The sequence below is a fragment of the Hetaerina americana genome, unplaced genomic scaffold (genome assembly GCF_022747635.1).
Source record: "Hetaerina americana unplaced genomic scaffold, ioHetAmer1.1.p SCAF_10, whole genome shotgun sequence".
Taxonomy (NCBI): Eukaryota; Metazoa; Arthropoda; class Insecta; order Odonata; family Calopterygidae; genus Hetaerina; species Hetaerina americana.
Genome location: NW_027286070.1, coordinates 17395903 through 17423228, shown reverse-complemented (window position 1 = coordinate 17423228; position 27326 = coordinate 17395903). Strand labels below are relative to the sequence as shown.

At 35.6% G+C, this 27326-nt stretch overlaps 1 protein-coding gene across 1 annotated transcript; it reads right to left on the bottom strand.

Annotated features, from left to right (window-relative positions):
• Window positions 1-1636: 1636 nt before the first annotated feature.
• LOC139699998 (centromere/kinetochore protein zw10 homolog) lies at window positions 1637-25360 on the bottom strand. The gene is made up of 10 exons (XM_071598418.1): window positions 24864-25360; window positions 24468-24670; window positions 19185-20004; window positions 8973-9121; window positions 8771-8883; window positions 7189-7364; window positions 6540-6746; window positions 4223-4360; window positions 2096-2229; window positions 1637-1990 (listed from the first exon to the last, which is right to left on the bottom strand). The coding sequence occupies exons 1-10, from the start codon at window positions 24895-24897 to the stop codon at window positions 1775-1777; spliced, it is 2190 nt and encodes a 729-aa protein (XP_071454519.1). The 5' UTR covers window positions 24898-25360; the 3' UTR covers window positions 1637-1774.
• Window positions 25361-27326: the final 1966 nt, after the last annotated feature.

The window sequence follows — 27326 nt, the reverse complement described above, 5'->3', positions numbered from 1 at the left end:
AAGCTGAGTTCGAATTGCCCCCTCAAGCCATAAAATTCAACGACAGGGTTATAAATCTCTCTGACCAGACTTTCCAGCCCGGTGAATGGAGTCTTCTCCAAAGAGGCCTCATGTACAGTCCCAACGCCTGAGTAACCATTAAGGACCAAAAATATCTTGCAAAAGATTGTGATTTGGCCCTCGGCAACGGGAACGCGGGACCAAAAGAGTTCATTTCAAGGGAAATAGCTCAATACAGGAATTTCTTAAATTCCAAAAGTGAGATAGGCTCACGAGAAGTAATTAAGGCTGCCTCATCCCTAAAAAAGTCCATTCCAAAAAGTAAGCACATTGTCACGAAAGCAGATATTGTATCCAGCAGTACAGCAGATGATGTATAATTTATGGTACATATTATGACATGGCACCCAAAGGAGTGCCTGTCTTCTTTTCTTTTAAACTCCTCAACTACCTGTCTGAATCAACACCCTTATCTATGTGGTGCACAAATTAAAGTATAACTGTTTACAGAATTGAAAGCTTGTTTATTCCTCAAGTGCTCATATATTTATGGAACTTTGACAAGGCAAGTTGTTATGATATACCAGATATTGACATACTGAAGTGCTTGAAAGATAAAAGAAAGAAATAAAGCAGCTATGAAACACCATGATATTGATAAACTTTCAGTTTTGGTGGATCCCACTAATTACATGCAGGACAAAGATCAAATCGTTAAGCAAGAGCTTTCTCTAGGCATTTGCAAATCCCATATTCTATACAGTATGATGGAATGGTTTATGATTCTAGAAAACTGAAAATAATTGCTGTGAAAATTTTAAAATACCAGCAACATCAGCAGAATGATAAATGCCCTAAATACAACTGAAAAGGCAAAAAGTTTTAAACACAACGGATTACTGCAAGGGTAGGAAAACTTGTAGTCATTGAACAAGATTTGAAGCTTTCCCAACATGTCCCAAATCATAATTACTTCCACATGTACATCTGATGTAGCATTCTCAGGTATTTTGGGTCATTATGCAAAATAGGAACTTGTAAGCTTTTGACATAAACACTTTCAATCAGCAAAGAAGATGGCAAATAAGATTATTTATACACCACTGAGATGTCTGTTATGCTGAGTGTGCGCGGCACATTAAGTGGGTTGGTCCATTGATGAAGTAGTTAATGAAGATGAATAGCACAATGATTTATTTTTGTTTGCACTTTTCTCTGAATTATAATCTTAGGGCAGCTGCCTAAGCTGTTTTGTCCATCATCAGAAATTGAAAATCTTTCATTTAGGATTCAGTTAAATATAAAATTTAAAAAAAGTAACATTTAGTTCGTAGAATTATGCCATTTTGTTCGTTTTCATACTCAGGCAATGAATCTCTAAAAATCTGCAAAAATGAAAATAAAAGTCCTGTGTTTTTTGATGAAAATAATGTCCATTACTAATAAAAACATGGTTAATTTTTTTGCAATAAAACATTTCTGTACAGAAAAGGAAAAACAGAATAGAGGACACTGTTTTCATACAGCTTTACAGGTATAATTTTTGCATATTATTATTATATGAGAAACATGACAAAAATTAAGGTGTAATTAGTGAAAAAATTTAATTCAATTCATATACAATATTTTACAAGAGAAACAATCATAATAACATGAAGCAACAATCACCATTTTAACAATTTAATAGGCATGGCCAGGTTGTCATTAGATTAATAGTAATTTCAAAAGGAAAAATGCATTTAAAATTTGTACAAATATTTTCCATCATAATACCTTACTTTATCTGCCTCAAAGTTGCAGCTCTACGCTCTGAGTTTTTGAAAAGGGCAAGAATTAACTTTCGTATTTCATCAACTTGAAAGATATCTGCCAATGGGCCCTTACCATCAGCCCACCTCCCATCAATGTCCCTTAGACTGGAACCTAAAACTAGAATCAACTCTTTGAATTTTGGCCAACTTTTAACATGCATAAATATCTCTCCTTTCTCCTGAAATTAATAGCACACAAATATTAAGTAATTTAGTTAATACTACATAATAATGCATCAACAAGTTTTAAGGTATAGATATGGTTGATGATATGATTTCTTTACCCGAAATAACTGAGGCGCTCTCCCAGATACAACACCAAAAACAGTAACCAATTGTACCGCTGTACTTGAAGGTATATCTTCTGCCCCCAGCACTCGAAAAATCAACTCCTCAACAAATGAATTTAAGTGACTTCCTGGAAATGAACAAAAATTATTCAGATGCTAGTATGTATTTTCCCAACTTTAATGGTGATTAGAGGCCTTCAGAAAACCTCCATTTGGACACACTCACACATTATTTTTCGATCATGGTAAAATGAAGCTTTAGCTTATTTAGTTCTATATTTATGCAAGCATTCTAATAATTTTATTGCTCCATTTTAAAATACATAAATTTCAAATATACATCAATTAAATTCCTGAAACTACCATAGTCTTAGGAACTGTGAACTTCAAGGAAAACAAAGGGAGATTAAGCAATTTTTTTAGTAACCATCCTTTCTCACAGGCTACATATGTATCTATGAAGTACAACTTACAAACATACCACCTTTATTTATCAGTTTGTTTTTCTTATCTGTATTGTGAATTCATTCTCTTAACCAGTAACACAATTTGATGCAGATCTCTAGTCAATTCTTCCACTGGCTAATCTCTTCATGCCTATGCAATTGTTCTCCTCAACGACAGAAATGATTCAGATGACTATAAAATCAAGCTTTATTATCCTTAAATCTGACTGATTTCATCAGCTCTTCCCAATTTTTTTTTTATTCCTACCCAATTTCATTTGCCTATCCCTCTAGCCTACACATATATTTGGCAATAACTTTAATAACTATTCCCAGGGTAGCCAGCAAGACGATAGCAGCTAGTCAAATATTTGTGTTAAGTGTAACAATCAATGGACAACATAGAAAGGTGCATGCTTACATGATATAAGACCAGAGATCAGCCTTGGCCTTTGGTGTTTTTGATTTGAATTTTCTGACCCATGTTGTGACAGTTACTGCATGCTTGATTCTGGTGGTTAATGGGCATGGTAAGGAAGACTCCACAGAAAAAAGAGCTTTGAAGGACCATGAAGAAGATTCTGAATGAGTGCATGAATGTCAACCATAGCAAGCCACGAGGACAAGAATCATCTGAAGAACCAGGTACGCAGCTCTAACCCTCAATTGTTATATTTTTTGATTCACTTCTTTCCTGCTTTAGTTTATTCCCTTTCATTACTTGTGCCCTTCATTTAAGGTCAGAACTGGCTAAACTATTAAATCATTGTACGATGGAAAAGGCATACATTATTCTAAATGTATCTGATCTCTCTAAGTATTTTTGGCACCAACTAATGTATATTCTATTTTTAACTCTCTCGATAAGAGTAGACAATCACACACAACATGAGACACAAGATGTTTTAGACTGCTCCTTAAGTAGGATATACAAAATAAAACAACCAATAGAGTTAATCAAAAGGATAGTGAGTAACTGGCAGAGATTCAACTTTTTCTGTAGTATGGAAGAATATTTCCACCACAGTTTAGTAGTTACAATTTTTTAAAATAGATTTTACCTGACAAAAAATATATAGAATTGTACGCGTGTACATACATATATAACATGTGGTTTAGTTCTCTTTTACAGGTGCTGACCTGACACCACCTGTCCCATGCCCTTGCAGCAGCTTGCGGGGTATTATGTAGATGTATAACATAAGTGCAATTATATTTATGTGTAAATTATGCATGATTGCCTTTACTGTGAAGGAAGCTGTAGGCATAAGCCCATGGTTACAAAAATCCACAAATACACGTAGACACTTGTTTATGCTCGTAATCTATTGACAAGATCTATTCCACATAATTTTGACTGAATGTTCAATAAATTATTATTATAGTATCTGATTTCAATCCGCTGTAACATGAAATAATGGGGTCTAAAAGAACTTAAAAGAATTCATTTTTTAATTCTATTTTTCCAGTTAATTATACAGCTAAATTTGGCGAATCACTTTCCCACTATGCAGCTCACTAGAAATTGTCTCATAAAGATATGGAAATGTACTGAATACTTTTATGAATTAATATAGGTAAGTGGATGTATGATGGATTATTATCTTGGTATCATGATCAAGGTAAAACATTTCATTTTGTATGAACTATAATTAGGAGAAATTAGGAAAATTACCAATTGATTTGCAGTATACATTGTATGGAAGGACACTCATCCAGACTGTTTTCAAGAGTTCCAGTTGCCTTAGACACTGCCTCATTCCTTTTTCTGTAGAGTTGGGTAGCTCAGGTGATGCTCCTATACTATGGAGGCCTAAAAATTCAAATGGCTTTATAAAGCGAGGCTTAAACATAAAGTTTCACTCCCAATTTCTTACAATTATCTATAAATATAAACAATAAAAGAAGGTTAATGGAAAAGTTGTATATATAAAAACGAGTACAATCCTTTTCAATACGAGTATTTGTCTTAGTAACTCATGGCAATCTTAGACCAATAAGTAATCAGCCCCTCAGCTTACCAAATATTTTGCATAATATTGTGGCCTAAAATGCTGTCAACTACGCATTAGGAAAAGGAAAACTAAGTGTTTCCTGACATGAAAGAAAGAAATAGATGACCAAAAATGCAATTGGGTAGGATACCTGATAGGGTATTCTGTGAGGCCAAACCAAATATGTACTCTGTAAGGGCATAGAAGTAGTAGTAGTAGTTATAAAACAGGGGTTACCAACAGGTAAGGTAATATGAACCATTAGAAACAGGAGGTTAATATGGCTGGAGTAGGATATACAGGTATTGGAGAAAGGGTGGAGAGAAACCTAACCTTGGTATTAGCCTAATCTTAACAAATGGTGCCAAAGAATCCACAGTTTAACACCCCACCCAATGGGCAGTGTACTCAAGTTGAGGTGCTCTCCGTATGGCATTGCAAGTAGGGATTAGGATACCACTGAAAGAACCTGCCAACTCCATAATTCAAGCCTGGGCCCTTGGAATAAGGAGCCAGTACATCAGCCACCACACCATCATGACTCCTGGAAACCAATTATTTTACCTTCATGTCTGTACTTTCAGTCTGCTAGTTTACAGTAATGTGAAATTGAATATTATTTTATTTTTGTTGCTAACTGAAGATCAGAGCCTGGTGAAAGGGTCAGGGGATTCATTGTCAGAGCTGGAAAGTCATAGAAAGTTGACAACATGGCTGTAGCAGAAAAAATGTGCACATTGCAGGATGCCTGACAGAAATGAAAACTTAATTGCCAGTAAAATGCAATATTTCTTATTATCTGTTCATTCCTCCATTTCATTTTGAAATATTTCAGTTAATGATGCATGAATTATCAACAAAGGAGACAAAATATAAATGTGTAAAATCTATGCATAATAGTACTATTGAATTGACAGCTTTATAAAAAATAGATAAATCAAAAAGATATATACACACTCATAATATACTCTTGTTCAAAGCGGAGTGGAATGGGGCCTTGTTTTGAGAGAGTGTGAATACAGTGAAGTTTCAGCTGAGTGCAACGATATGGTTGGAACATGAATAAAAAGAGTTAGAGGGCCTTGGTAAAGAAGAGAAATCAATGAAAGGAGAGTGGGGGAAGGAAAGAGGACTGACTGGGTTCTCTGTCTTCACCCAGCTGTGTGGACTCAGTGCATGTGCCCCATAGTCATAGGTGCTGAATGGTTTACCAAGTACATTGCAAAGTTTAGGTCGAATGCACGGATTCACTCCCTATCGATATCAGCTGTGCCTGTGGCCCCGTTACTTCAAAAGGAGTATTTCCGGTAATTTTTGAGTGAGTCTGGATAGGAGTCACCACATTATTCACATCCTTGTCTATCAAACCTTATATACATCTACAGGGATGAATTGGTATGAAATTTTTAGTCATCTCTAACAGTTTGAGTCATATTACCAAATTTCAAGACTAGGGTATATCTCTGGTTACTTTCTAACTCACTTTCCTCATTTGATGAATTCTTTTGTGACATATTCATCACATTTAATAGCTTATGTTTATATATTAAGTAATATTTATATTGATGACATTTAATATAATTGTATCATTTATTAAAATGAATAAAGTATTATTATTATATTGCAAAGATCACTTCACCCTGTAAAGCAAATAAAAGAAGTTCCTCCTCTTAAATACCTATCTCTATCATCAAAAATTTATTACAGGGAAAAATCACAACCTAGATGAGGGTACAATAAATTATATAAATATTTATCTGGATATGTAGCATGAATTGCACAGGCATTGGCTTTGTATATCACTCCAAAAGACAATCAAAACAATTACTAAAATACATCTGGTAAAAATCTAAAAATTCTTTGAAGAAAGAGCATTAAGGTGCCTTAAGTACCTTACTTGTTAAGTAAGGCACCTTATGTACCATGATAATTATTCAAATAAATTATGATACATTAATAATATGTAAGTGATTACTTCACCTCATTTTTATTACCAACCTGAATCTCTCACTATTTCCAGGAGTTGATCACGTTGTTTCTGCATTTGTTTTAAAAAGATATTTGTGCCTATACTTCGAAGCACAAGAACCTGGTCTACAAAAGTTGTCATTTGCTCTTGCAAAATAGATGGGAGTCTGTCTTGATACTCATGACCAAGGGTTAGAAGGTGATGGGCCAAATACATACAGTTGTTGTGAAAAATTGCTGGTAAAAAAAATATTTACAATATTATTATAAATAAAAACAATATATTCTATCAACACCCATATAAAACACCTAGGCAATATAATAACAATTGTTAAATAATCAGTGGTCTCTTCCTGACTGGACATTACAAATATGTACCTAATTTTTCCACCTCCTTGAAAACAGAGTTTCAAGGACATTCAAAGATAGGTAATTGAAATGGCATGTTGAAACAGGTGTGAGAAGTAATGACTTGTTTTTAACAAAGAGGTGGCTTTGAATAAGTGAAGCACATATTCTCATTGAAGCTAAAGCACTTTCCTGGGAAAATGTTACTTATCTAGATGAACAAAGTTATAAATAGAAAATATGGCTAAAGAAATAAAGTAGGGAAGCAAGTACATATGAGATTATAGCATATATATATTATAATCTAGGATTCATATGGCATCAGACTTACCAGACTGTTGAGGTATGTTCTCTAAAAATTCCTTATGGTGAAGAGGCATAATAGAACAATACAGTTCAATTACATTTCTAGCAGTATGGAAAAGCCTTGCTGAGCATAGTTCTTTACTGTTTACTGCTTGCTCCAAAACTTCATTTAATAACTTCAAGAGTTTGACAGTTGAAAGGCTGGAGAAAAAGACTGTGTAAATCATACAAGAACTCTGATTAAGATTAATTATATGCTTATTCTAAGATTATAAGGATAAATATATAAATTATGCAATATCTGCACACAGTTTTACATAAAGGCTGAAAAAACTTAGTTACATATAAAGATATCAAACAAAACACTCCATACAAACTTGTTTTTAAAGAGAATGAAAGTTTATGAATAGGCAATTGTCCAAGTAAAATAATTGGATACAAAAAAAACAATTACCAATCCAGAATTTCTTCAAGGGCAACTTTCAGCACTTAAAAACATTTCATGCAATTTTCTTCTTTAAGGTAAATTTGAGGAGAAAAATAAATGTACGTATAATGACATCTTATTTGAAAAACTAAACTACAGTTTTTATAAAGAAATTGAAACAGTTGTCTCCCACAATTAATGCAAAAACTTGAAATTATCAAAGCCCCTATATATTCTTTTTAGATGCCATATTACTTCCATCTCTTAACAAATTGCATGCTCAGATCAGTAACTATACATTTTAACACTTAAAACAATAAATCTAATTCAAAAATTGTTCATTTCAGCTGATTCCATTAATTGAAAATTTATATCATTCATACTAATTCCAGACATTCTAAATAGTTGATGGCTGGTATTCTTCTGAGTGGTATGACCAAAAAATCCATTATGAATGCATAATTCAAATTCAGACTATTTCATCATTTCAAGCCTTGAATTGGAGTAAAGCTAACTCCTAGTAATGTTACCCAGTATCCACATTTCATTAGATGTGCACATGCGACATCAAATATTTTTGGGCCTCTTCCTGTTGTCATGGCTGTAATTTTCAATCAATCTCCCTCATATCAGTCCACTTCCACACCAATTATAAATACTTTGAAACTACAACTTGCCTTTTGCCAAAATGGATTTTTCAAAAATTTCAGACAAATGCCATTTCTATAGGCAAATTATATTGCATGCATCTGCAGGGTTCCCAGTAGTTCGATCCCACTCCGAACAATAGGAGCAGTGCAGAAAATTGCCCTGTATTACGTGCACAATACAAACGGTTGCATTTTTTGACAACACAATTACCGAAAACCCCACTATTCCCAGATAATTTCTAATCCTTCTGCCACTACATATGGATGTGATTACAGAAAATAAAAGTAAATGTAATTGCATAAACAAATATTTGTATGCTATTTAAAAAAGTAATTTTGTGAAGTTAAACAATCACAATAATTTCACAGCCATTTGCAGATTTAATCAAATGGAGACAATGGATTTAATCAAAAATATACAAGATATTGCACCTTTAATTAAAACGCCAGCCATTCCTGTATGATTGATAACCATGCATACGAGAATATTTGAAGATACCTACTCAAGAAACAATGATCATGAGCCTCACCTTATTGAACATTTTGGATAGTGGAAAGTATTGGCATTCAGGAGTACTGTGGGCTTGAATGACTCCAAAGGGCTATTATCCTCTTGTTGAATTAATAATTCATTGGTGGGTAACTAAAACCAAAGAACTTCATATAATTATAACGTAATTCAATTTAGTTTGTAATATGATAATAATATGCTTTAAATAAAAGTAAACTTACTTCAAGTCCCACTTCAACAGTTTCGTGCAAAAACTCTTGCATAATATTACGACTTTTAGCTAAAATATTCTGGCACAGCTTATTAGCAAACAACACATCAACATTTCTGGCATATCCAATAATAGTGTCCTTTTGTAGAGAAAAATAGCCTGTAAAATAACACTTTGGAATTACAACACAGCCAATAAACTCATAATCATTTTCTATTTGTACAAACGAGGGGGTATCATTTTTAAGCATTACTGAGAAATAACTGATATATCTGGATAAAATATATTCAGCATATTAATTGACCTTTATGTGTATAATGCTGCATATTACAACTATATGTTGATTTATTTTGTAAAAGGCTGTAACTCACAGTACGTAGCAGATAGAGGCTTGGAATGCGATTAAAATCCTTTATTGGAAAGGTTAAAGATTAGTTAAAATATAATTAGATAACTAGTGAATTCATGCAATGAAAAGATATTCATATATAAATTACAGATTCAGTTGTGATGTGGTGGAACCATTCCATAAAAACAGAAATGAAAACTTGCAATTTACCACTTAATAAAGATTTATTATTGACTAGTTTTGATATACTACATCATTGTCAAGTGAAGACTATAAATAAATGAAAGGACTAACTTTGTAGTTCCACACGAAAACGATTTATTCACACGACCCGGGTTTCGAAGTAAAACTTCATCATCAGGTGAGCTCTCTACATTTGCAGCCCTTCTTATATATACAGCCAGGGCGGGGGTGGGGTGGAGATAATCAGAAAGGTTTGGGAGGGGTAAAGTCAGGATTGGTTTGCGTGCCGGAGGGGAGGGCAGTTTGGCGTCCCCTCCGCGATGTTGATGGAATGTGGAGCGGGAGGGAGAAGTCTACATTGTAGAGCTCTCGTGAGTCGGGATTAGAGAGGGTTAGATGAAGGGGAGGTGGCGGTGTCATCGGCCACCGTGAGGATTGGGACTTTAGGGAGGGGAGAGTGGGAGGCATACAGAAATTCGTTAACAATATTTTCATTTAAACAAACACTATTTAAAATTTCTAAATGTTCTATGGCGTCTAATCTATAGCCTTTGCTTTCAACATGTAAAATTTCGAAATCAAAATCACTTTTATGGTTATTATCAATCAAATGCAGTTGCATGATGTAGAAAAGCTAACCCAAATGAATCCTTCAGCACCCCGGTTCTTTGGGTTACCCAAGATTCACAAACCGGGATTTCCGATTAGACCCGTGATTTCTAACGTAACAGCCCCCAACCACCTGTTAGCGAGAAGAGTAAACGACATATTTAGAGAGCATTCAAAATTTGAAGCAAAATACGGTGTGCGTAATTACATTGACTTTATCGACCGTGTTTCCAAAATGACTATCCCCAACAAGTGCTTCCTAGTGTCCTTCGATGTATCCAACCTCTTCACCAGTGTGCCGCCTAAAGAAGCTATAAACATTGCAGAAACCAAACTTATCCAGAATTCTGTGCCTTACCCAGTTATCTGTGAACTAATCCAACTGCTACAGACATGTGCTTCGCAAAATTATTTTAAATTTAACGGAAAATATTTCAAACAGCCCAATGGCCTAGCTATGGGTTGCCCTCTATCACCGATTCTGGCCGACATTTATATGAACCATTTCGAAAAGAACTTGTTCTCCTCGTGTAACGAACTAACAAATAATGTGTTGTGTTGGTATCGATATGTGGACGATGTGTTTTGTGTGTGGAGAGGCTCCAAAAGGCAAATTCAGCTATTTCTTACACATTTAAATTCTTTGAACGAAAACCTAAAATTCACCTGTGAAGTAGAAGAAAATAATTCACTGAATTTTCTTGATTTAAAAATTTCAAAATTAAACAACCGGCTTGATTTCTCTATCTTTCGGAAAAACTCATACACAGATCAAGTTATCCATTTCAAGTCTAGACATTGCTTCTTGCAAAAACTCTCCGCCTTCCATTCAATGATACACCGGTTGGTGAACGTCCCAATGTCGCAAAACAACGTCAAAAAAGAACTTACCACGATTAAATTGATTGCAAGAAACAACGGCTACGATGAGGAGCTAGTAGAGAAACTTTACCGCAAAAAACTGAATAAAATGGCATTGAAAGATATTTACAGTACTGAACCGCCACAGGACCCCGCAGCCAAGTGGCGCAGAATCCTTTATTTAGACGATTTTTCACAAAAAGTGTCAGAAACTTCCAAAATGTAGAATTAAGATAGCCCATTATAACAAATCAAGCCTCAGGGGCCTGCTCTCCCACACAAAGGACAGAATCCCATATAAGAAAAAGAGTGGAGTATATAAGCTGAAGTGCGATTGCGGGGCAATATACATCGGACAGACAGGGAGGAAATTCCAAGAACGAGTGAAGGAGCATCAAGCATGTGCAAGAAATAAAAAGATGAACTCTCAATTCGCAAAGCATTTGATTGATAATAACCATAAAAGTGATTTTGATTACGAAATTTTACATGTTGAAAGCAAAGGCTATAGATTAGACGCCTTAGAACATTTAGAAATTTTAAATAGTGTTTGTTTAAATGAAAATATTGTTAACGAATTTCTGTATGCCTCCCACTCTCCCCTCCTTAAAGTCCCAATCCTCACGGTGGCCGATGACACCGCCCCCTCCCCTTCATCTAACCCTCTCTAATCCCGACTCACGAGAGCTCTACAATGTAGACTTCTCCCTCCCGCTCCACATTCCATCAACATCGCGGAGGGGACGCCAAACTGCCCTCCCCTCCGGCACGCAAACCAATCCTGACTTTACCCCTCCCAAACTTTTCTGATTATCTCCACCCCACCCCCGCCCTGGCTGTATATATAAGAAGGGCTGCAAATGTAGAGAGCTCACCTGATGATGAAGTTTTACTTCGAAACCCGGGTCGTGTGAATAAATCGTTTTCGTGTGGAACTACAAAGTTAGTCCTTTCATTTATTTATAATGAATCGGTTCCATAAAGTTACGCCAGAAACCATTAATTATATTAAGTGAAAACTAGACAATGATATAGTACATCAAAACTAGTTGATAATAAATCTTTAGTAAGTGGAAACTTGCAAGTGTTTTCATCTCTGTTATTATAAGAGATTTCAATTCATCATCTTAATTAAGTGAAATGAGTCAAAATTCTTATTAAATATATAAAGTGAAACCCTGTTTAAAGAATATTAAACATGAACAGTTTTACGGGTTACAGCTAACTCATTGGTATAAGTGAATATTCACAATTTATTTCACAACAGGAGAGACTGAGGATAACCTCACATGAATTATATACATATGCCCCATGATGATTAGGTTTTAAAGATGCCAGATAAAACAGAGAATATGTTTTAGTCAAATCAAAAATCCTCAATAATAACAATAATAATTTGCTGAAAAGCAAAAAGAGAACTGGAATTCAACGTGGTGATTACCTACACAGTAAAAGTTCATTATTTTGATTCCAATTAATTTGAAAAACAGTATAATTTGAAGGCAATTTGCATTCTTTTTAACATAGATACATAAAAATGTCAAAATGAAATACAGTCATGATCTGGTTCCATAACTTGCATAAATACCGATCTAAAAAGCTTTTCCCAAAACACAGCATATTATTATGGATTTGCACGTTGTAAAATCTCATCTGCATTAATGTTAACTGTAAAGTCATCATGTTTCTATCAAGGAGCAAAATTCATGCCGGAATCTTTCTCGTTAAGTGAATCACACACTAACAAAACAATTTTTTTCACATAATTTAATGTAAATAATTTAATGCATTCCTTAATATGTTAATTACTCTCTATGCAAGGTTCTACTGTATTTTTTTCTTACCACAACATTTTTGCTCAAATGTGGATTATGTAGGCATAAAAGAAGGCAAGGCTACTGTTCAATCGATAATGGGCTCTATGAGGTGGATGGTGAAGGCAAATTTAATAGCCTCCTGATGTAAGGTAGGGTAGGATGTGGAGATTGTTACCAATCAAACCAAAACCTGAAGCTATAAAATCTGCTTACAATGTGTTATTATTAGTTATTGGGGGAGGCAACCAACAGATAAGATCATTGACCCAATTAGGTAGACGTGGGTAATTTGGTATCGGTAGAATGTTCAGGAAATGGAGGAAGAGTGGAGAGAAACTTGGCGGGAACATTAGTCAACTCTTAATGATAGGCACTAAGTACTTCACAGTTTATGGTCCCATCTGATGGATGGCATACTCTCTTAAAATGCTCTCCACAAAGCACTCCAAGTAGGAATCAGGAGACCACTGAGAAATTCTCCTACCTCCAAATTCAGACTCAGACCCTGGGGGTAGTAAGTCATTACATTAGCCATATCACGATCCCGAACCCACTTTTACTATGTAGCATTCTCATATTCATATATCAAGGTCACATTGAGAGCAATATTTCAACTGCATGTAGGGTCATTAGAGTCAATGACCTGTTCATGCAATTTCCTGAAGTTATTGAGGGGTAAATTCCTCTTTCTCAAAGCCCTCAAGACCAACACAAGAATGCTTCCAGCAGTATTTAGAGAGAGTAAGTAGCAGCTATTGTTTAAATATGGTTCCCCATGAGTATCATCCTGAAGGGGTAGAGTGGAGGGGAAGAGGAGCACTACTAGGATCTCTGTCTGAAACTTGACACCTATCCTTTTCTTGTTTCGACTATGAATGATAGAAGCTCTGCTGCCTCACCAGAAGAACCATAGGGTGGTGCTGTGTGCATTCCATAAAGCATAATAATACCCTATGCAATATGAAGATGCTATGTTCATGGTAGTAGTATTTGAGTTTGTAAGCTGTGCTTTGAAGGCTGAAGTATAGTTTTCAAAATTGAAAGCAGTATTATGTAATGGACCCCTTGAAATTATTGTGCCATTTGCTACAGCTATAATTCATTTAAAACAACCAAAGATGGAAAATATGTATTTTTTATCAAAAGAAAGCATTTGCTGATTTAAAAAAATATAGGACGTATGCAGGTATTACCTTGGAGAAGGCTGAAAGGAAATATGAAAATACTAACATGGGATTAATTCAATGGAAAATCCATCGGTAGGTAATACTAAAAGAGAATCTCTGCAACTCAAGAACCACATTTAATTGACACACTTTACAAGCAAGGGGAGCAAACAAAGACAAAATGGTGCAAGCCATGGCACAAAAAAGACAACTGGGAAAACACTTTGAGAAAAGTTTAAATATCTGATCAAAAAACATTATTTGTACTAATTTCATGGGCTAAGTCAGTAGAGATTTCGTCCATGGTTCACTGATCAGTCATTTCGATGTATTCATTTTCTATTACAACAGCTATTCAATTAGGAGTAATGATAGAATTTACTTCTCTTAATTTATGCAAAAATTTAATTTTCTGTTTCTTCTTAGTTTTAGCTGTAATTTTTATGTGATGTAAGTTTAATTGTTTGGACTCCTGTACATTATTGGCAGTAATTGTACATTGAAATGTTCATCGTGAGAGATGATCACTCTAGGAGCAATATCAGAAATGCTGAATATCTCACAAAAATAAATGTGAAGGTGTCCCTCTTCCTCCATTTATTCCAGATCTAGTCCCATGTGAGTTTATCCTATTCATTAATTTTCTTTCTTTACATGTGAAACAATCTCTTCCTCCCTCCTCGTCTGAACGGGGGATACAATGTAAGATAAACTGAAGGTAAACACAGATGATCTACCCCAGACATATGCAAAATTACTAGAGAGGTGTTCATTTTCTAAATACTTCAACATATAAATGAGCATGACACATCCACATGGACCTGAATTTTGCTTCATTCAACCAAATTTGAGAACTCCACAAATAAATTTGTAGAGGCTCCCTCTTGGCTCAGGGTTACTTTCTGGAATGAGGGGATACAGTGTGGCTTGGCTATCTATGGCATCATGGAAGATAAAAACTAAACAAAAATCATCGGCCTCCATACATGAATGTGATAATGAACATGTTATTATGCACCAGAATGAATGCACAATTTTTAATTGTAAAAGGTGATTTCTACATTACTTTTTCCATCTTGTATCTCAGATTTTGCTCTTTAACAATTTTTCATATTTCTTTTGCTTGTCTTGCAACCTTTCCTCACATTTTTGTTTCATCTCAAGCTCGAAAAGGGTGAAAAGGGAAAGGTAAAATATCTCAATGTCATGGATTCAACATAAAGTAAAGGTTTCAAATTTAACACCAACTCCAAAGAATGACTATGGACTACATTATCTCCTCAACTCTGTCCATCATCTGTCCCAAAAAAGGTTGCTGTTCATTTAATGTTAAACAGCCTGCATAACATCTCACTTTCAAAAGACAATTCCACTTTTAGCCTAAATACCATGAAAAAAATAGCCATGAACAACGGGCAGAGAGAATAGTAAATACAAAAAAAATGTTAATTACAAAACATGGTGTCGGAGCATGGAATTCAATATATCCACCCCCTAAATCAGAGACCAAAATGACTGAAGGTGCAATCTTTCACTTTATGGGTGAATAGCTCATAAAAGTGGAGATCTTTTCCCTAAGGATAGATATACGAGGCATATTCATAAAGTTAGGGCCGTTTCCCAATATTTAAATATTAACGCTTCAAAACACAGTTTTACTCCTGCAGCGCCATCTACTGATTCATTGAGAAGCTATAGCAGCATTTGTTTTGTTCAAAAAGACGTTTGCTTGTTCGTGCATGCAAACAACAATGTCTGCGACAATTGTTCATTCCGCCAGCTGTTAAGTGCATTCTGCCAGGAAATGCATGTACAAAAGGATTGTCGGCCGTTGAAATTCATAGGGAGTTATGCCAAGTTTATGGACCTACAGTTATGAGTGAAGGAAAAGTTAGACAATTGTGCTATGATTTAAAAATGGACAAACAAATGTCCATGACGAAGAGTGAAGTGGCAGGCCCAGTATTCAGACCGATGAAATTGTTTCGCACTACTGTCTACAATATTGTCACAGAAAACCTCGGATACCACAAATAGTGCGCAAGGTGGGTACCAAAACACTGCTGCCAAAACCAATAAGAAAATTCAAGATTTTTGTTGGGAACTCTTTGACCACCCACTGTACAGTCCTGACCTTGCACCTAGAGACTACTTCCTCTTCCTGCGCTTGAAACAGTGGCTCAGTGGACAATGTTTCGAAACCGAAGAGTAACTCAAAAACGGCATTATAAATTGGTTCACTTCTAAGGCAGCAAGCTTCTATACAGAGGGGTTAAAGAAGCTGGTGCAGTGGTACGAAAAATGCTTAGAAGTGAACAGCAATTATGTAGGGAATTGAAGTAGTTTTGTAGCTAACTAAATGTACCAATAAAATGTGTTTCACATAAGTATATTTTTTCCTGTGACCAAACGACCCTTACTTTATGAGCATGCCTCACAGAGTAACATATTATAACAGAAGGAACATTCGTACTTTGTTTAGCAAAAAAAAGACAAGAAGGATAAATTGGAAAAAAAGTGGGGTATATTAACTTAAATATGCAGATTCCACGGCTGTCTACAATGTCTCTGGGAGAAGGACCATAAGCCGTCCCACAGATCGGACATTAAACTGCAGACTCCTTGGCGCCCTTTTTTAAGAGTAGGCTAATGCTGACGCTGGGTTTCTCGCCACCTTTCAACCTATCCTGTCCATCCCTCATGGTGCAAATGACCTCAGCTGTTGGTCACCTCCCCATAAAGCTACTAACTAACAAGAATCATAAGAGTGATATTGTTCCAAACATACAACATCTAGAAGAAAAGAAGGGCCACAGAATGGATGCACTGTAACAACTTGAGATAAGAAGGAATTTGAGAGATGGAAATCTCACTAATGAAAACATATTTGAAAAATAAACACCTTTGTTGGAGATACCACTGTCCTTGAGTAAAACACACTAATACTTTTGAACCCATTCCTCTCCCCTGATCCCTTCCTCTCCATCCCTGCTGTGAGCCCATTACCTGACTCTCTCAACAACCTACGACCCATAACCACATCCCTCATTACCTTCCCCCTCTTCCCATGCACCAGCCAAAAAATTCCCTACATCCCAACTACATTCCTCCTCCTCCCACCTACAAATCGTGCATATCTTTGTGTTGCATATGACTTTGATCCTGATGATGTTGCCTTTGCAAAAAAACTGGTCATGTTGAAATAGAGCTCTGTGAAAGGTTACCGAGTGTTTTTTCATTATTTCCTTATCTTGGATTTTCATGAAGTTGTGCCTGGAACTATGGAATTCATCAACACAAAATTTATTAAGAAGGGATGGGGGATAGTGCAATACCATTGGTACCAGGTACATTAATTTTTACCAACTAATTACCAACTGAAAGCACTCTGGTAACACTAAAGCTATCTGAAAAGATAGTTCATTTTCCCAAAAAAAATAATAAGCCAAGGTGAGGGAAACACATCATTATATAGCAACTTTACTGTAAATCATTAGAACAAATTATATTCAGTCATAAATTCATGTATCAATATAATATGCAATGGAAAAATAAACACAATTACATTAATTCAAGACTTTAGCGGAAGAAAGGGAAAAGTTTCAAGATTTTGATCCAAGAAATACTGAAAATTGCTTAAAAAGAAAGGTAAATAAGGCAATTTATACACATACCAGCATGTTTGCCATGAATAATTGAACATACTAGGGTATTAATGGAAAGGATAAATTGAGCTTCTAATGGCCTCTTTTTAGACTGACTATATTAAATAATATTTCCATAAGCCATAAAAGGTTTTTGACATCACTGCGAAAGTAAAAAGAGGGAGGGGGAATAGAGATTTTTGTGGTGATTTTTGGACACAAATTCAAAATATTAGAATGATCACATATATGTGGGGGTATTTCCCCAAATAGGCTTACAAGGATATTAATCTTATTGTCAGGGACCGTATTTGGGAGCTTACAAATACACTCACAGTCACACTGGTTACTCCAAATAAGTATACGGAGATATTTTATGGGAAAACACTACCCATATACCTAAGTGAATGAGTGTGTGTATGTGTGTATTATGTCCCCGAAGTAGGTCCCTGGCGAGGGAAGAACTCCCCATAAACCCCTTTGAGGTAATCAGTGTATTTGTTCCCGAAATTCCCGAATACGGTCCCTGACAAAAGGATTAATTTCCTTAAAAACCTATTAGGGAAATACCCCCATGTAAATGGAATTGTTCTTATATTTTGAATGTGTCTGATCACTGGTGAGGCATTAACTTTCCCCAAAAATCACCACAAAAATCTCTATTCCCCCCTTTTTACTTTCACAGAGGTTAAAAAACCTATTATGGCTGAAGGAAATATTATTTAATCGTCAGCCTACACTAGGTATTACTGGGTTAATTAGTTCAGTGCATGTGAAACCTAGCAACAATGACTAAAATAATAACAAAATTTTACATTAATTATTTCACTTTTAATGGTTCAATTCTGGCTGACACCTTTGGGCACCCTCAGCTTCACCCAAGCTGTGTGATTTTTTGAGTACCAGATATTCCTGGGAAGTCATTGCTGGCACAGGGAAAGATATGTTCTCCTTACCCTGATGCAAGAATTTCAAATACATTTATTCTTGTACTAGTTGAACCATACCATCACCCATCACCCAAACCTTCAGATTAATAACATGGTGGTTGCATACAAAGTTTTCCAAAATATCCTAAGATACAAGGATGCACATACATATTGGTATTTTCCAATGGATATGTGATATTCTCATGCATCCTTCCATAAAAAATATTCACATGCACGTTCAATTAAGCAATCGTGTATATATTTCCTTGGCCAAAAACTAAGTGGTCTAGAAAGCTACAATTTCATTTGGATACTGAGGATAATTTTACGCATCACAGATTATTTATAACTATATGTGAAAATTGTCCTTTGAAACTATATTTGATTACTTAATCCTAATTAAAAAAGAATACTACACATAATATAACATGTGTACCAGACACCCCTTATTATCCACTCTCGACAATAATATAGACCCTAAATAATTCTCACAGAACATGAGGAAATTTTAAAGGTAATAATGGGGAAAATGCATCATGTCTTAGAACATATTCATTTATATTTCGCAATATTTATCTTTTCCTGTTGAAAAATAATGCTAACCCATGATTAACTGCAAGAAACCTCAAAAATCAATAAAATAAGTTAATAAGAGAACACTTACCAATCTCCATTAAAAACTTTTGAAATGCTTCAGTCTGTTGAATAACCTCATCAAATTGTCCCAGCTCTTCACTGCTGCATGGTACAGTATCTGATAGGCAATTTTTTATGAAGCAATCACAAAACTCATCTGATGTTACACATCCTATTTTTTCAAGAAGCCTTACTTCATCCTTTATTTTAAAATTCAAATGCTCATTAAGGAAATCAAACACATTCATCAAATTTTCCAAAGTCTTAGGAAAAGAAAGCTTGGCTGAATCTCTTTTACATTGTACTTCTAATAAGGCACAATTGTTTTCAACTGCATTCAGTACAACACATTCGCTTAAGATGATAGGCTCAAGTAGGTGACTAAGTAAGTGACTACCAAATCTATTAATTTTGAAATTTAGTTCCTTATAATATTCCAAAGCCATTACTAACTGTCTTAATTCTTCAGAGCACCCCGTTTTCACTTTTAATGTAGTTATTTTGATACCATCCTGAGGTTCATCATATTTGATTTGAACACATGCTTTCCATATTTCAGACATGTCATAAATAAATTTCTCTCTCTGTAAAGTTGAATTATCCCTCAAAATTGGATAAATATCAAGTTTATGGATAAAATTGGTGGGCTCTTGAATCAACACAAAAGCTTTCTTCAGAAGTTCTGCAGTTTCATAGTAAATTTTTTCATTTTGCTTTTCCTTTGCCATAGTCTGCAATTTATCTAGTTCCACGAGCTCATTGACAAAGTTCAGCATCAGACCTACTTCCTGAAGAGCTTCAGTTAACCTTTTCATTTCTCCAGTTGAACTTGTTAACTTGTTCTTTACCTGTAAAGACAGGGTTACATATTTGTAATTTAAATTTAAAAAGTTCTCCAAATCTAGTTATTTAGTTTAATAACATCACTAAATAAACATTTTATATCATCACTATACCATGTTACAACTTAGTTGATTGAAAAATGCTTAAAAAATGTTAACAAATAACTTAATGTTCCCGGTAACTACAACCATTGAGTGAATCGACTCTTGGCACCCAGATGATCCCAAACGAAAGAGACTGATGGACCAACGGACCCGAGCAGACACCACAGGACACCACAGGACACATCCAAGAACCCGGCGTTGGCATCAGCATACTCTTAATGAAAGGCACCAAGGGGTCTGCAACTTAACTTAAAATCCAATGGACAGCGTACCCATTCAAAGTGCCCTCCACAAAGCACCTCAAGCAGAAATTGAGTCACCGCTAAAAAATATTCGGCGATGCTGGGATTCGAACCTAGGACCTTTGGGTAGGAAGCCAGTGCGGTACGTACCGCACCATCTAAATTCCCCCTCGTCTCTGTTATCATGGAACAGTTCCACCACATCACACCTATGTATGTAATTTGTAGCTAAATTACTCTTGCTATAGACCTAGTCTGTATATTTATTACTTACTTTTATTAGTTACTAAAGTATGTATGTTAAGGATAATATGAAAAAACAAATAACCAATACTCAAGTTCATGGGCACAATACTTGATGGAGTGCTTGATGTACATTTGTTCTAAAATTTTTCTGCTATGTATAATAAGTCTCTCTTCATGTGGCCATCAAACTTTTCAACTATCTGCCACCAGGCATAAAATCTGCACCTTCTAGGGGTACATGTAAGAAATATCTCAAGCATTTTATGATAGATAAATGCTATAATAGTTTGAGAGAGTTTTCAGAGTCTTTGGAACACCGAAACAGCTGATTTTTTGTTCTCCGACTTGTCCTATATTTTACTTTGTAAGGTCCTGGGACCAAAAATTACCATTATTATTAAATGAGGGCAGTTTGAAAAGTCCATGAGAGTTGGACGAATAGCAAAACTGGTATTTATCAAAGTTATTTTCAGTAAACAGCATCTCTTGAAGGAACACACACCAAGTTGCAACCAGATCATACAAATACTCTTGTTTTGTATTTGCTTAAATTGAGTGATTTGTCAAAAAATGGAGGATGGAAGAGAATTTTGTGTTGAATAAACATAATTTTATGACAGGCAAATCACCTCAGGATACTAACAAAAACTTGATGAACAGTATGATGAATCGGCACTTTTGATAAAAAGGGTTTAGAAGTGGTTTCAAAATTTTCAGGGTGGCCATAAGAGTATCAGTGAAGTGCCGTTTAAGTGCTGAATGCTCTGGATGCCCTGCTAAGGTTACTACGGCAGAAATCATTGAATCATTTCCATTAAGTTATGTCATTCACTGCCAAAAACTGTCTTCTCAGTTTCACTTTATTTTAATAGCCTATCCTAACTTGGGCATATGTTTAAAGATAGAATCAGGGAGCGCATTGCTTGTTTGCGGAAAAAATCTAGCCCAGATGATCACACTAGCAATTTGAACCCGCTACACACCATTTCCAAGATAAGGGGCCCAAGCTTGGATTACAATAAAAATACAAATTGTTTAATATTTTATGGAAATTTCCCTCATGAAAAATTAGGTACTGCACCTCTACCACTCCCCACTTCTTGAAATTTGTCACCAACATACTTTGAACCCTTGGTGTTCCCATCCTCTGCCCCAACCAGTTTAGGTTAACTAAGCCATCAATAGATCTTCCCAATCCTTTAACCTTTAATGCGGTCGCGGAAAACATAACCATTTCCCTGTCACTCTTCCCATTTTGCACTTCTTAAGAGCCCAGGCTACTATTCACCACAGCATCTTTTGATCCCAGGATGTTTCCATTATTGAGTAGCTGATGACATTGTGATACAGGCTAATAAAAGAGGGCGGTCCCAGAGGTACCTGGCGTGACCTAGAGATGGCGGTAGTAGTTTGAAAAATATCACTGTATTAGAAAGTGCACTCTATAAAGCATGTTTCAAGTTTGAACACGCTACATTGTTTAGTATTTGTTTGGCAGCCTTAAATAGTGAATGTTGTCAGTGAATTTGTGAAAATGGAGAAAATTGATCATCTTTATGTGATACAATACTTTTATTTGAAAGGCCTCAGCCCAACCAATATAAAAGCTGAACTGGATTCTACTCGGGGTGAGTCTGCTCCTTCATTCAAAACAGCAAAATATTCGGTAGCAGAGTTTAAATGAGGCCGTACGAGCTGTCAAGACGAGCATCCAATTGGTCGGCCAAATGAAGTGACGACTACGGACTCCAACGGTGAAGAAAATCCAATAAGTGATACTGAATGATAGTCAACTGAAAGTGCGTGAGCTAGCAGACATAGTAGGCATTTCAAAAAGTGCAGTACATCGCATATTAATTGAAAATTTGGACATGAGAAAGCTGTATGCAAGATGGATGCTGCGTTCGCTTACACTCGAGCAAAACCAAAGTCGTGAAGATGTTTCAATTGAGTGTTTAGAAAAGTTTCACAGCAATATAGTGGAATTTTTGTGCCGTTTCATTACCATGGATGAAACATGGGTCCATTACTTCGAACCCGAGACAAAAGAACAATCAAAACAATGGATTCAAAAGGGAGAGCCGGATCCTAAGAAGGCGAAGACCGTTTCATCTGCAGGTGTCAGTTTTTTGGGATGCCAGTGACTTTCATTGACTATCTTGAAAAAGGAAAAACTATCAATGGAGAGTACTATGCGAACTTATTGTAACATTTGAGAGGAGAAATTAAGCAAAAGTGGCCGCATGTGGCTAAGAAGAAAGTGTTGTTTCATCAAGACAATGTACCAGCTCACAAATCCATTATTGCAATGGCCATAACTCATGAATTAAAGTTTGAATTGCTACCTCATTGCTACTAGATTTAGCCCCCCTCGGATTATTTTGTTTGCAAACTTGAAAAAATGGCTCGGAGGTAAAAGATTTTCCCATTAGGAAGAAGTGAAGTCGACAGTTAAAAGCTATTTTTAGGAGCAAGACAGTTCTTATTTTGAAAAGGGTATTGAACTTCAAACTCATTGAACATTGCTGGGAAAAGTGATTAGAGCTGAAAGGAGATCATGTTGAAAAATAAATACATTTTTTTCCAAAATTTTTGCGTTTTCTTTGTTGGGTCGGGTACTTCTGCCATTACCCTTGTAAGCCCAGTCTGACAAAAAGTAGTGTGGAAATGTAATCAAGAGTCGTTCTTCAATACAATGATGAGATTTTGCAGAAATTACAGAATACTAAAACAATCACTATTATTGACAAACATTAGCTAAGCAGTTCATGAATTCCATCATAAGAGGATGTTTGCACAATGCTATGTCATTTTTTTCCAAATTATTAATTACTTTGGCCACTCAAATAAGCATTGGCTTCTTTCGTCCCAATAAGTAACTCAGGAAAATGAAGAAAAATAAGGGATGAAACCCACCAAAAATGATCCTAATGAAAAGATGTGAAAATATTAACATTTTCTCTTAAATTAACATAATTGAAAATAAGAATGAATTTGAATTTCCAACCCATTTTAAATTCATTACATGGAAGGAAATATACACATGGAATAGAGCAGGTGACTGCTGAACTACCATTGAGTGTGAAATCAGAATCTGCACTCATTCACATGCCTCAAAAGAAGCATAGCATAGGATGAGAGCTCAATGGACATAGAGTATAGATACGCTCCAACCAAGAAAGCACTTATCATACTAAGTTAATTACTATGATTAGCTAAGACTACAAACAAACAATACCTGGAAGCTTTTATATAAAGTGTAGCAATTTAGTCATCGGAGATATTGACCCTAAGAAAAACTAAACAATGAAGAATTGGAGCTCTCTAATCTTGGTGGAGGAGACATGCTGGAGATCAAATGGATACAAAAACTGAGATCGAGCGATAATGAGTGCAGAATAGAAATAATAAAGGAAGAATTGAGGGATGGAATTATCCAATCTTTGGAATGCAAAAACTGATTAATGTAAATTTTCTCCACTGTAGAAAATGCCTCTATTATTTCCCAAAGACTTGTCAAGACTTCTACTATGAACTGACTGGCCAATTGCGAGCAGAAATGAGACAGGATTGGGTTTTAAAGACATACATGGCTTCAGCAAATATGGTGAAAAACCAGGAAAATTCGGGAAAGTGAATGCACGCTTATCGCAGCTTATAAAATAAAAAAACTAGTGAAGAGATATGGTATAATTCCACTGATTGAAGTGTGAGAAGGGAGAATCAGTAAATATTTAACCATTAAATAACACAAAAAAATCAAATAGATGGTTGATATAAATGCACCTTTTCATTCGGACAACATGCTCGACATTCTATCATGAAATATATCGACAGGCAGAAACGATAATAACTAAAAATTTCTACACCACTTGCCTCTCCGTCGATGTTATTCTGCAAAGATTCCATCTCACCGCGTAATGATTTAGCTTTGTCTACGAGGATCTGGCTTTCATCAAGAGTTGAATAAAACTTTATTTGCTGTTTTTCCATCACCTCTTTCAGCTCACACTTGATTGAATATGACTTTTCCGTTATATCTCTGATTTTTCCATCAATGTCATCAGCAATAAACTTTCCTGTAACGTAAGGCACAACAAAAACTGGGTAAAATGGTAATGGAGCAAAACGGATTAAGTTATCATTATCATCATTACTCCAAACTTGAGCCTACTTTGAGAACCTATTCCCAAAACATGGTAGTAAGAGTACAAAAGGAATAAAAAAGTTCCGAAGAGTGCATAGACATCTAATCAGGATAGGAAGTCTTACCTGGTCTAAGTGCTTCGCGGATGAACGAAGACATATTGAAGAGGCGAATGCTTTTAAATAATCACAAAAATTGAGCTCTATGCTACAATCGTCTGAGCTGCAAAATTACTTAAAGCCTTTAATTTCAATGTAAGATCAGAATTGCCAATCCGGCCAAGACATTTTCATAGTAAGCAAATTCAGACCGGGGAGGTTAAAAATTTAGAAATCATTCGCTGGCTGCCACAGTTGGAGAATTAAATGCTATCGATAATTACTTGCGGTACCATCGGTAATACGACGTATGGCTTGCCAGGAGCCAGATTATGCCACCCAAATCCACATTTCGGATTGACAAATATACAGAGAAAACTTAAAGATAACATTCAGTCTCACAACTTCTTTCCAATTTTTGGTCTTAAAACTGTCACATCTCCAAAGTTTTCTCTTTCGATAAAGTCATAAATCTTCCGATGGAAACTAATTGTACCGAAGATAACAACCTATTCCTGTAGTCAAAAAACTTTAGCACTTGACGTGTCGGAAATCGCTGCGCTTGTGTTTAATAATAACTTCTAAGAATGGGAAAGAAAACTAGCGCGGTATTTAGGATATGGCGTGGAGTAAGAAAGGGTGACCCATCACCTTGTAAATGGTTATCATTCACCGTTTTGACGGACAAAAAATAAATATTTCACCATATATGATGCTTAATGTGAGATTGCTGTATTTAGACCCAGTCTCTCCCCACACTGCTTTATTGTAAATTTACATAATTTTACGTCATTTAATTTTTTTTAAACAATAGACTTGAAATGTCTTGCAGGGATCATTATGCGGTAATGCATGGGCGTCTTGTAAGGTGACCGTGGTCCATTCAAATATATAAGGGCAAATTATTTTAGTTTTAAAATACTGTAGCATTAGTGCTAATACTAAAAACTGATATAAGTTTAGAGTTTCTTATCAAACCAATTATTGTAATGTAGGTGGGTGCACGGCGGTGTGATGATTTTTATATTTCCGGTCGATGGAGCACCTAAAATTGTTTCTTAAAAGACGCATCCCTCGTACGCGTTCTTTAACAAAGCTGCTGTGGAACTGAACCCCATTTACCCTTTCCAAATCAGGCAAAGATCTGAATGCTTGCCTTTACAGGCAAGGAAGCCATTCTGAATTACCATCCAGGCTTGGAGAAACAATTATAAAGTTTGCGAAACTTAATGTAGGTGATGAGGCCAGAATGAAAAATAATGCTCTCTAAATCTCTTAAGTGTCCACTGTGCTGTGCTTTTTTGCTCCTGATGCTTGTTGAGCATTTTATGGCACCATTGCAGAGAAAATCCAAAGGGACATTTGTAATGGGGTATTGCCATTAGAAAAATATTAATGTACCGTATTTTCCCATCGATAACGCGGGCGTTATCAATACAAAAATTCTCAGATCGGAAAAAATGACGATGTGCGTTATGCAATGAAAATTGAAAAAAATCCAAGCATTTACCTACCAATGTACACAATAATTTAAAGAAGAGTCTCACAAATAAAAATCAGTCTGGAAGCATGCCTTTCTAATTGCATTCCATAGTAAACAGATCTGCTACTGTTATTTCATCTCATTAGTTCAATGAGAAAAAGAAGATATAATTTCTATACTTCATTTATTCTAATATATAGTACTTCTTTATTCAAATACATAGCACTTCATGTATACGTAGAGTACATCGTATTATATGCACGTACATATAAATATAGGATAGGTAGACCACTCGAATCCAAGAAACTCGTCACCTGAATCATAATTAAATGAATTAAGTGCATTTATTATCTCTTCCAGCACATCACCGAGTTGGTTCTCTCCCAAGTTAACTCTTCCTCATCTTCTAGCACTGGCGTTGAAATATTGCCTAAAGCTTTTTCAAATCCATTTTTTACACAAGTCACTCTGGCACACTACCAACTTTCCGGGATCCACCGGCTTATTTCTTTATAAGACACTCTTTTAATCCTTCCCAATTCTGTGTAGTCTTTCATACCAGGCATCATCCACTTTCCCCAACTAGAACGTAACTTTGACGTGAAAGATTTAATTATGGATAAATCCTGGCAGCCTCGCGATATTGATGACTTCTAGCTTACATATAACTGCATACGAGTTTCTTCGCCATGGGCAATTTTCTAGAGAAAATTCTAAATTACATAAGCTTAACTCAATTCAGGTTCGAAACCATCACCATGTAGGCGGCACTTTCGTAGCACTTAAGAGGTTGTCTTGAACAGCTGAGCGCCGTTACTAACAAAGCAAACAAAACAAGAAAATTCTATTTAATTCATTCTCTTATTTTTTCATATTTTATCTGCTGATATTTAATTTATATAGCAAGTAAAAGGGCACACAAACCTATGTCTCGAATCTACTTACGAAACACAGCGAAAAAGCAATAAGGCGGCATATTGTGCTGGCTCGTCAATATTGTTTAGTTT

What these genes read in the sequence shown, in the direction of transcription:
- LOC139699998 (XM_071598418.1), bottom strand. Translation starts at nt 24,897, where the DNA reads ATGTCTTCGTTCATCCGCGAAGCACTTAGACCAG. An exon ending in CTGTTGAAGTGGGACTTGAA is followed by an intron (nt 8,884 to 8,972) that starts GTAAGTTTACTT and finishes CTTTGGTTTTAG; the next exon opens with TTACCCACCAATGAATTATT. An exon ending in TATCCAAAATGTTCAATAAG is followed by an intron (nt 7,365 to 8,770) that starts GTGAGGCTCATG and finishes CTTTTTCTCCAG; the next exon opens with CCTTTCAACTGTCAAACTCT.